Source organism: Thecamonas trahens, assembly GCF_000142905.1.
Source record: "Thecamonas trahens ATCC 50062 unplaced genomic scaffold supercont1.11, whole genome shotgun sequence".
Taxonomy (NCBI): Eukaryota; order Apusomonadida; family Apusomonadidae; genus Thecamonas; species Thecamonas trahens.
This window is the reverse complement of record NW_013657669.1, coordinates 239,894-250,453: the sequence shown is the minus strand read 5'-3', so window position 1 is coordinate 250,453 and position 10,560 is coordinate 239,894. Positions and strand designations below refer to the sequence as shown.

Sequence of the window (10,560 nt, the reverse complement as noted above, 5' to 3'; positions counted from 1 at the left end):
CACACACACGCACACACGCACGCACGGACACACACACACACACGGGCACTTCTCTTGTGCACGGCCCACGGCCCGCACACGGAAACCTCCCTTCCCTTCCTCCCTTCCTCCCCTCCCCCCCCCCCCCCCCCTTCCTCCCCAGTTTCCCCCGAAACCAAAACTAAGCAGGAATTCGTGCGCATGCGACCGCCTCGGCCACCCCTTGGCGACGGCGGCCAAGGAAGGCAGACTCTTCGACCAAGCCCACACCTCACCGCCTGTTTCACCCTCTCCTCGCACCCTTGCACTTGGTTAAACAGTCATCATGGCGGCGCTCGAGGGCATGAACAAGTCGCTCTTTGCTGAGGTTGACCCAGCCCAGGCCGGCGGCCAGGAAGTTACGGTCAAGGTTACGCTGCAGAAGTACGAGCGCGGCAAGCTTGACGAGCGGACCAAGTCGATGCGGTTCAACAACGCCATGTATGTGGACGATGTGTGCAAGCAAGTGGCGGAGGCCTTCCGCATGGACGACTCGCCGCAGTTTGCTTTGTGGAACGACGGCGGCGGCGTGCTCGAGGACTCGTACTTTCTCAAGCGCGAGCAGACGCTCCGCTTCTACGACATTGTCAACCTCGACGAGCTGACGTACAAGTCCAAGATGCGCCCGCTGCGTGTCGAGCTCATGGACGGCTCTATCAAGACGGTCATGATCGACATGTCGGCGCCGACCAAGGACCTCGTGGCGCTGGTGTGCGAGAAGAACGGCATTGCCAACCCGGCCGAGTTTGCCTTCCAGGTCTCGCTCACCGAGGAGCAGAAGGAGGCCGAGGCCAAGCGGCAGAAGGAGGTGGCCAAGATCCGCGCCAAGGCCGGCCTGGACACCTCGTTCTCGGGCACCAAGATTGTGAGCAAGAAGGGCATCGACGAGGACTGGCTTTCGGCCGACCAGACGCTTGCCCAGTGCGGCGTCCTGCCCGAGTACTCGGTCCTGCTCAAGAAAAAGTTCTTCTTCTCGGACGCTTCGGTCGATACCTCGGACCCGCTCACGCTCTCGCTCCTCTTCAACCAGTACCAGGACGACGTTGCCAACGGCAACCTGCCGGTTGCCCGTGATGAGGCCATTCTCCTTGCCGCGCTCTCGGCCCAGGTCACGCTCGGCGACCACGCCCCGGGCAAGCATACGGTTAAGAAGATCGACTTTGGCCAGTGGCTCCCCGAGGAGTACCGCAAGGAGGGCAAGAAGACGTTTAAGGAGGTCCTCGCCGCCCATGCCAAGATCCGCGGGACCAAGGCCGATGCCGCCAAGTTCCGCTTTGTCCAGCTCATCCGCTCGCTCGAGACCTTTGGCATCTCCACTTATCACGTTCAGGAGCCGATCCGCTCCAAGAAGACCAACAAGCTGACCAAGAAGTTCCAGCCGGTCATTCTCGGTGTCTCCAAGTCGCACCTGTACCGGTTCGACCCCATCGAGAAGAAGTCGCTCTCGAAGCCGTTTGCGCTCACCCAGCTCCGCCGCTGGGCCCCGTCCGACACCTCACTCACGCTTGACTTTGGTGACCACGACCAGGAGTACTACACCGTTCTCACCGAGGAGGGCCGCGCCATTGCCGCCCTCATCTCCGGGTACATCGACCTCATTCTCTCGCAGCGCCGCGACCGTGAGAAGGAGATTGAGGACGACCAGCAGACCATCATTATGGAGGAGACTATTGCGCCGTCCAACGCCCACGCCATCACCAAGACCACCTCGGGCGTCTTCCACCGCATGGACTCGTCTTCGGTCCTCGGCGTCGGGTCTGTCGGTGCCAACCGCCTCTCTGCCGCCCGCGGCTCGTCCGCTGTCTCGGTCCGGAAGCTCGACAAGGCGCTCAAGCTCTCGGTCAAGGCTCTCCAGTCCGCAGACCGCCCAGTCGAGCCGTACGCCGGCGATGAGAACATGGGCGAGACCGCGCGCGAGCGTGCCATCAACCTTCAGTCCACCCGCGACATGCTCGACTCAATCCTCGCCGAGATGTCAAGCGTCTCGGGTGACGTTGTCTCCGCCGCCGGCGTCACCTCGGCCGACCGTCTTAAGAAGTACGACCTTCTCGAGTCGTCCGAGCAGCTTGTTGCCCTTGCCGATGACCTTCGCTCGGTCCTTGCATCCCGCTCCATGGCCGACGCCGGTCTCGACGAGCTCGCCGACGGCGTCACCGCCTCGCTCGTCGCCCTCCTTCAGGCTGCCGACCTCGCCGCCAAAGACGTGGCCAAGGGCAACGCCGGCGCCTCACTCGATCAGCTGCTCAAGGCTGCTGGCGACCTCTCTGTCGCCCTGCAGACACTCTCATCGACCAAGCCCATTCCGGGTGTCGACCTTGCCTCGCTCCTAGCTGCCGCCTCGGACCTCAACTCGGCCCTCGACTCGCTCATTGGCGCGCCGCTGACCACCGCCGACCCGGCGCTCTCCAAGCCCATCGACGACGCTCGCTCCGCCGTTGTCGACTACGGTCGTCACACTGTCGCGCTCTCGGCTCTCGCCACCGCGTCGGACGCCTCGGGCATTGCCAAGCTTCGACTCCAGGGCCTTGTTCTCGACGACGCGCTCTCTTCGCTTGTCACCGCGGCTTCGATCGATGGCGTCTCGCCCGTCGACATGCAGGAGCTGCTTCGGCTCGCAGGCCAGGTCTCGGACGCACTCGGTGCCCTCCGCGCCGCCACCGACTCGGACCCGCCGCCGCCGGTCCGCCCAGTTCTTGCGCTCTCGACTCTGGTCGCAGCCGACCGCGCCGCCGCCGCCACCACCGCTGCCCTAGACGCGCTCGACGACGCCGAGAACGACGAGGCGACGGCTGCTGCCACCGCCGCGCTTGCCGGCTCGCTTGCTCCGCTCACGGGTTCGGACCCGACCGCGCCGTTTTCGCTCGCCACCCTCGCCGCCGTCCCGGGCGTCGATGCCGCCGCCCTCGCCTCGCTCATGTCGACTGCTTCGTCGCTCGCCACCTCGCTTGCCTCGCTCACCGCCGAGATGGAGCCGGCCGCCCTCGACGCCGCCGCCGGGACCCTTGGCTCGGGCCTCGAGTCCCTCGCCAAGGACTCGCGCAAGGCCAAGATCCTTGCCGCCCGTGGCGTTGCCGACTCGGCCGCCGCCCTCCTGCCGCTCGCGCAGCGCGAGGCCGAGGCTGAGTCAAACGACCTCGTCAAGGCCGAGCTGGTCGCCTCGTCGGCAGCGCTCTCGGACTCGCTCGGCGCGCTCCAGGCTGCCATCACCAAGTTTGAGGAGACCCGCTCTGACGCCGACCTTGCCGCCGTCACTGCCGCCGCCTTGGCGGTGGGCGCCAAGTCGGACGCGCTCAACGCGCTCCGCGCCTCGCGCCAGGCCCTGCTCATCCTCGCCACAGAGGCCAAGGCTGCCACGCTTGCGGCGTCGAACACCCGGACCGTCCTCGTCACCGTTGACTCGGCCATCGACACCGACGCGCTGCGGACTGCCAAGCGTGCGGCGTCGGGCATGGCCAAGCCAAACGCGGCACTGGGCGACTCGGCTCTCTACTACGAGGCTGAGCCGCATGGCCGCGAGTCGCAGACGGCTCTGCTCGACGCGGTCGCCGCCGCTCTCCCGGCCTACGCCGAGACAAACCTCGCCATTGGTACCCTCACCGCTGCCGGCTTCCACAACCCGGGTGAGGAGTATCTGCTCTCCAAGGCCAAGGCCGAGTCTGACGAGCGGGTCACCGCCCTTGTCAAGGCCTTTAACGCCGCCAAGGCCGCCAACTGGCTCTACGACGTCTCAGCCGCTCTCAAAACCCTCCAGGACAGCGCGTCGTCGGTCGCAGCCGGCATCTCGGCGCTCTCGGCCGGTACCTTTGGTGCCAAGGAAGATGCGCTTGACGCCGACACGCGCGCCTCGCGCGAGACCGTCGCCCGCCGCTCGGCCTCTGACGGTATCGACTCGACCGTCGCTGCCTCGGCGGCGCTCTCGGCCACGCTCCAGCTGCTCTCGGCCGAGTCGCCGGCCGCTGCCGCCTCGGGCCTCGCCGCCGTCGCCTCGCGGACCATTGCTGCCATCCTCGACCTGCTCGCTGTCGGCGAGACCAAGGGCGGACGGACGCGTGCGACGCTCGACGCTGCCGCCGGCCTCGTCTCGGCGCTCATTGCCGAGGTCGAGCTCACCCAGGAAGCCGGCATTGCTGCCCTCAACCGCTATGACGGGCCAACGCCCGACGACGCCGCCGCAGTCCACGACGCCGCTCTCGACGCCGCCGCCGAGCTCCGGGGCTCGCTCCCGGGCTCGCGCGGCTGCGCCGAAGCGCTGGCACACATCCAGAAGGCCGGCAAGCCGGTGCTCGCTGTCCCGCTGCCCGGTGATGCAACTGCATCTGCCGCCGCTGCCGCGGCGACGGCCAAGGCCGCCGCAGACGCAGCAGCACTTGCGTCGGACGCCGATGCTGATGAGCCCGACGCGCCGGCTCCGGCTGTGCCGACTGGCCCCGAGTACGAGTACGAGTTCTACGAGGTGACGGTGATGCTTCCGGCCAAGCCGCCGATCCCAGCCAAGCCGCAGGTGGCGCCGGACCCCAAGGTGGTGCCTGCGCCCTGGGAGGCGTTCTACGACGACTCGCACGGTCGTTACTACTACGTCAGCTCGGAGACGGGGGCGACAACGTGGGAGCAGCCGCCGATGCCGGCGCCGCCCCCGATCCCGGCCAAGCCGACAACGACGACGCAACGCAAGAAGCGGCGGGTGCGGGTGGGCGGCCGGCCGCCGGTCCCTGCCCGCAAGACCAAGCCCAAGGTGCCGCCGGCGCCGTCGCCGGTTGTGGTCGCTGCCGCCGCCGCAGTTGCATCGGCCAATGCGGTTGAGCCGATGGCAGCGGACGGGAGCTCGCCGCCGCTCGACGAAGACGCGTCGGACGCACTCGGCCCGCGCGCTGTCGCGCTTGCCTCGGCACTTCAGGGTCTCAAGCTCGCCTCGACCGGTGGGTCGGGCGCCGAGCTCGACGACGCGGCGTACAAGGTTACGCGCGCGTACCCGCAGTTTGCGGACGCGCTGATGGCCGCGGTCGAGAAGCTGCCCGAGGGCTCTGCGCGGCGAGTCAATGCGTCGCAGGCGGCCAAGGCTGTCACGCGCCTGGCAGCCGCGTCTGTGGTCGCCGCACAGGCGGTCAACGCCGACCGCGGAGACGCCGACGCGGCGCTGGCGCTCGAGCAGACGACCTCGCTCGCCGATGTCCAGCTCCGGGCGCTGATGTCGGCGCTGATGGGCGACGACGCACGCGGACTCGACGACTTTACCTCGCTCCTCGAGGCGACGCAGTCAAAGAACGCCGAGATTGCGCAGATGCGTAAGGTGCTCGACTCGGCGGAGGCGTCGTCAGCCGAGGGCTCTGCCCAGGTCCAGGCGCTCATGTCAGAGATCGAGTCGCTCAACGGCAAGCTCGCCGAGTCCAAGTCAAAGTTTGCGGCGGCCGAGGCCGAGCGGCGCGCGCTGGAGGAGAAGGCGCAGGGCGAGACTCGCCAGCAGATCGAGGGCTACCAGCACGAGATTGCGACGCTCAAGGAGCGCGTGGCCGAGCTCGAGGCCGAGCTCGCCGCGCTCCGCGCTCAGCTCGCCGAGAAGGAGGGTCTCTCGCACGAGAAGCTCAACGAGATGACTGCCGAGCGCGACGATGCGCTCGACGAGGTGGCACGGCTCAAGCAGGAGCTTGCCGACGAGCGGGCGGCGCGGGCCAAGCTCGAGGAGCTCGCGCCCGAGCTCAAGGCGCAGCTCGCCGAGATGCAGGCAAAGCTCGAGGCCGAGAAGATGGCGTTCAAGAAGAAGCTGGCCGAGCAGGCCGACTTTGCGCTCGAGGGCGCAGACGCCAAGCTCATCGAGTTTATCAACTCGACGCTGGCGTCGGACCCGCACGTGGCGTCGCTGCTTCCGATGAACCCGCGGGCGGTGTCGGTGGCCACTGCCGCTGCCGATGGCGTCCTCCTCTGCAAGTACCTCAACGCAATGATGCCGGGCTCGGTCGACGAGCGTGTCATCAACTTCAACATCTCGGACGAGGACGACGTGCTGATGAACCAAAGCCTGGTCATCAACACTGCCCGCGCCATTGGCTGCCCGGCGCTCAACGTCACACCCAAGGCGCTCTACACCGGCAAGGTCCCGCAGATTCTCTCGCTCCTGTGGGACATCACCCGTGCCGGTCTGCTTGCCGTCGTCAACGTTGTCCGCCACCCGGAGCTGTTTGAGCTTCAGGCCAGCGACGAGGAGGTTGCGGCGTTTTCTCGCCTCCCGCCCGAGGTCGTCCTTGTCCGCTGGGTCAACCACCACGCGGTGGCGCGCGGCGCGCCGGCCATTGACTCGTTTGCCGACCTCGCGGACGGCGTGGCGCTCGTCCACCTGCTCAACGCGCTCGAGCCGAGCACCGGGCTCGGCGCGCTGGCACAGGGCGATCCGGAGGCGCGCGCCGGCGTTCTCCTCCAGGCCGCGTCTGGCATTGTCGGCAACTTTTCGTGGGTCACCCCCGCCGACGTGGCCGGTGGCAACGTCCGGCTGCTGCTCTTCTTTGTGGCGTCGCTCTTCTCGGCCCGCACTGGGCTCACCCTCACCGAGGAGATGGAGCTTGCCCTCGGCGACTTTGACGAGGCCGAGCTGCAGGGCACCGCCGAGGAGCGGGCATACCTGGCGTGGATTGGTGCCAAGGGCGTGGAGGATGTCCACGACCTCAAGCGCGACTTTATGGATGGCATCAAGATGCTTGAGCTCGAGGACAAGGTCGAGCCGGGCATTGTCACCTGGGACCGCGTCAACCGGGCCAAGGACGGCAAGTCACTCCACGTGGTCCGCAAGGTCGAGAACGCGAACCTCGCTGTGACTCTGGGCCGCGACCTCGGCCTTGTCCTTGTCGGCATCGACGGTAAGGACCTCGTCGACGGCTCGCAGAAGCTCACCATGGCGGTTATCTGGCAGCTCCTCCGATACGACCTCCTTCGCTCCATCTCGTCGCTCTCGTACGGTGGGCGCGCCGTCTCGGAGCAGGACGTCTGGCAGTGGGCCGTCTCCAAGGTCCGCGCGTCGGGCAAGCCCGTCGACGTCAAGTCGTTCAAGGACCGCTCGCTCTCCTCGGGTCTCTTCCTCATCGACCTTCTCGCCGCCTGCAACCCGCGCGCTATCGACTACTCGATGGTCGAGCCCGGCCTCACCCCGGAAGAGAAGGAGGCCAACGCCAAGCTCGTCCTGGGCTCGGCCCGTCGCCTCGGAGCCTCGCACTACCTCGTCCCCGAGCACATCACTTCGGTCGACCCGAAGATGCTCCTTATGCTCGTCGGTACCCTCATGGAGGCCACGGCCAAGCGCAAGGGCAAGAAGAAGTAAGGGACGCCCCAATCCCCCCCCCCCCCCCCCCCCCTCTCCCCCCTTCCTCTCCGTTTTATCCCCTCAAGTCTTTGAAACAACATCTTTGCACAACAAGCCATGTGGTCCATGCATGTGGATGTGAGGTTAAGAGGCGAGCTTGTGATGTGATCTGCAGCTTGTGTGCAGGACCAGTTTTCGAGTCGCCCCATGCCACCAACCGCCACCACCGCTGCCACTGCTGCTGCCATTCCCCACACCGCCCTACCCCCACCAACCTCCATACACCCCACGCACACACAACAACACACATACGCATACACAGTCTCTCCCTTTCTCTCTTGCTCTCCCCCGCACCATACGCACCACCATGAGCTCAGAGCTCCAACCCACACCACCGCGGTCGTCGTCGCAGGCAACATCTCGTTCACTCGGACCGCCACCGCCGCCTCGACCGCCATCGCCGCCATCAGCCGAGTCACTGGCGACGGCTGCGCGGACGCTCTCTGCGCGTCTCGATCAGGAGCGGCATGCCAAACGCTCGGCGCTGGCCACCAACGTCCGGCTGCTTGCACGCATTACCGAACTGGAGAAGTCGCTGGCGGCAGCAGAGTCGACGGTGCCGCCGGCGGTGGCCTCGGAGCTGGCCGAGACGGCAGCCATGGCGCGGCGGGAGGCTGCGGCGCGGGCACAGGCACAGGCTGAAGTCAAAGCACAGGCAAAGAAAATTGCGGTGACGGCGGCAATGGTGGAGAGGCTGGAGCGGAAGCTCGATGCCACCCGCAAGGCCTACAACACACTCGCCAACTCGGGCAGGACGCCGGGCCGGGCGGGAGGTAGGAGTCGGGCTCGTAGAGCTGGTAAGACGGCCGAAGGTAGGCCAGCAGCAGCGTCACCGCGGGCTGCAGCCATTCGGGCTCGGCTCGCGGCGAATCGAGCCAAGGCGGGAAGCGATGGTGATCGCGCTGGCGCTGATGCTGGGAATGCCACCGACGACGCCGGGACTGTCTTTCTCACCGCCGTCCCGCCTCCAGCCGGAAATTCTGCCACCCCAGTCAGTTCGGCAAGCGCGAACGGAGTGTCGCCTGCCAGTCGCCAGGCTGACGTCTCATCGCCGCAGCACCTTGCGTTCCTGCTTGATCGCGAGGCCGCGGCGCGGGCGCGCGACAAGGAGCTCATTGCGTCGCTGCGGGCGTCGCGGCGCGAGGCGCAGCGTGAGGCCGCTGCGCTCCGGACCAAGCTGGCGCTACTTGCGGGCTCGCCGCTGTTTTCCAAGTATCTGGCAGCCATCTCACAGTCTGTCCTCGCACGGGCCGCTGACGCGCCTACGCCAGCCGACGCCGATGCGCTGCTGGAGGGACTGCTAGACCAGCTCGACGCGGCGTCAAGGCTGGTGGCGAGTGCAATGGGTGGGCGGTGAGCGCTGAGCAGCAGAGTTTAGAGCGAGAACGGCGAGAGCGGCGGGTGCTCCTCGGCGTAGATAGTGTCCCAGAAGTCGCAGTGGGCCGAGTGGAGGCCGGTCTGAGTGGAGACTGGGATGTTGAACTCGATGTTGGTGTCAGATGAGGCGTTGTAAGCCGGCCATGCGACGGGGACAGTGGTGGGCGAGTTCGGGTTGTGGCTGGCGACCATGTTGGACCAGTACGAGGCCATCTGGTTGGCGAGCTTCTCCTCGCCGGGGCCGATGGCGGCGACGACGACGTCCCAGGCACCGACGAGATCTGAGCCGTGGCAGACGCCGATGGATGGGTCAAAGAGCTGAATAAGGAGCCAGGTGTGCGTGAAAAAGTAGGTGTGAGTGGTGCCGCCGTGGCCGGTGATCCAGCGGGCGGCGCGGCGGACCGGGCAGGTCATGGCGGCGTCGCCAAAGAGGGCAGAGGCGCGGACAAAGGCCGAGCTGTAGTCGGACTCGGGGTAGGCGGCAAGAACGCGGGAGGCGGTCTCTGCGCCAAACTGAAAGTTGGCCCACTTGACAAGGTCGGCGGTCGACGATGACGGCTTGAGCGGGACAAAGAGTGTGCCCTCATCGAGGTTCGAGCCAAGCATGACGGGCACGTTGTGGAAGGAACCGTTGCGGACAAGCTGCGGCGGAATGTCGAGAAGCTGGACGCCGTCAACGACCGGGGTGAACGAGACGAGCTCGCCGGGCAAATTCTCCATGTGCTTGACGAGGGTCTCCATCGGCTGGGCGCGCATGCAGGCGAGCACGTCGCCGGCGGAGCAGCCGACGGCGGTGACGACGCGGTCCCAGTGGGCCTCGGCCATGTCGAGTGAGCGGGCGGTCCAGTTGGCCGGCGGGCCCGAGTTCATGATGGCGGCGTGGAAGTACGGCCACGACTTGGGCGAGACCAGGTGGGTGGAGACCGAGCCGGCGCCAGCCGACTCGCCCCAGATGGTCACCTTGTTGGGGTCGCCGCCAAAGGCCGCGATGTTCTTCTGGACCCACATGAGCGCCAGGCGCTGGTCCTGCAGCCCAGTGTTGCCCGTTGAGCCGTCCGGGTCCTCCTTGGCGAGCAGCGGCGAGGCGAGCCAGCCAAACGGCCCGAGCCGGTAGTTGGTGGTCACGATGATGGCCTTGTTTGGGAACGCGTTGTTCCAGTAGATGCCGTTGTAGATACCGTCGCCGGTGAGGCCGCCGATGTCGCCGTACTCCCACGAGCCGCCGTAAAAGTAGACCACGACCGGCAGCGGCGTCGACGGCGTCTCAACGGGGGCATACACATCGAGGTAGAGGCAGTCCTCCGAGACGTTGGCAAACTGGTCCAGTCCCGTCGACGGCTGCGGGCACGCCGGCCCGTTGAGCTTGGTCGACAGCACGCCGGTCCACGGCTTGGCAGGCACCGGCTTGCGGAACCGGAGCTCGCCGAGCGGCGGGACGGCAAACGGCACGCCGAGGAACTGACGCATGTTGGGGCCGATCTGGACGCCTGTGGGTGTTGTTGGAGGGTGTCACATACGCATCAGCAGCGGAAGGAGTAGTGGTGGTGGTGATGGTGGTGGTAGTAGCAGCAGTTTCGCCAGCAACGACAGCACAGGTTAACCACCGCAAACGACAGCGACGACGACGGCAGCCACGAGCAAAGCCAGCACCGTCCGAGCCAGACACAGCCGACAGTAGCGATAGCAGATATAATGACCAGAGACCGATGTGTTTCCGTTCATAAACACAAAGCCATGTCCATGCCCATGTCCATATCCATGCCCATGCCCATGTATATGTCACCTGTGAGTCACGTGCGCACCCCCCACGCCCCCCCCCC

At 66.6% G+C, this 10,560-nt stretch overlaps 4 protein-coding genes across 4 annotated transcripts in view; 3 read left to right on the top strand and 1 right to left on the bottom strand.

Moving 5' to 3' along the window:
• Window positions 1–244: 244 nt before the first annotated feature.
• Window positions 245–7,345, top strand: AMSG_03021 (fimbrin). The gene has a single exon (XM_013904907.1). It carries the CDS (start codon window positions 305–307, stop codon window positions 7,319–7,321), a length of 7,017 nt encoding a protein of 2,338 aa, XP_013760361.1. The 5' UTR covers window positions 245–304; the 3' UTR covers window positions 7,322–7,345.
• A 325-nt stretch (window positions 7,346–7,670) lies between these two features.
• Window positions 7,671–8,667, top strand: AMSG_03020 (uncharacterized protein; the record flags this gene model as incomplete). Its single annotated transcript, XM_013904906.1, has 2 exons — window positions 7,671–8,596; window positions 8,658–8,667. The coding sequence occupies 2 exons, from the start codon at window positions 7,671–7,673 to the stop codon at window positions 8,665–8,667; spliced, it is 936 nt and encodes a 311-aa protein (XP_013760360.1).
• Window positions 8,668–8,737: 70 nt separating this feature from the next.
• Window positions 8,738–10,228, bottom strand: AMSG_03019 (carboxylesterase type B; the record flags this gene model as incomplete). Its single annotated transcript, XM_013904905.1, has 1 exon — window positions 8,738–10,228. Exon 1 carries the CDS (start codon window positions 10,205–10,207, stop codon window positions 8,738–8,740), a length of 1,470 nt encoding a protein of 489 aa, XP_013760359.1. The 5' UTR covers window positions 10,208–10,228.
• A 288-nt stretch (window positions 10,229–10,516) lies between these two features.
• The window catches only part of AMSG_03018 (ADP-ribosylation factor 1), a gene marked incomplete at both ends in the record, with an annotated part of 723 nt that continues 679 nt past the window's right edge, over window positions 10,517–10,560 (top strand). Inside the window, one exon of the mRNA XM_013904904.1 lies at window positions 10,517–10,529. Within this exon, the coding sequence (XP_013760358.1) occupies window positions 10,517–10,529 (13 nt within the window). The remainder of the gene's footprint in view (window positions 10,530–10,560) is intronic.

Coding starts and splice junctions, on each gene's coding strand:
- AMSG_03021 (XM_013904907.1), top strand. CDS start 305: ATGGCGGCGCTCGAGGGCATGAACAAGTCGCTCTTTGCTGAGGTTGAC.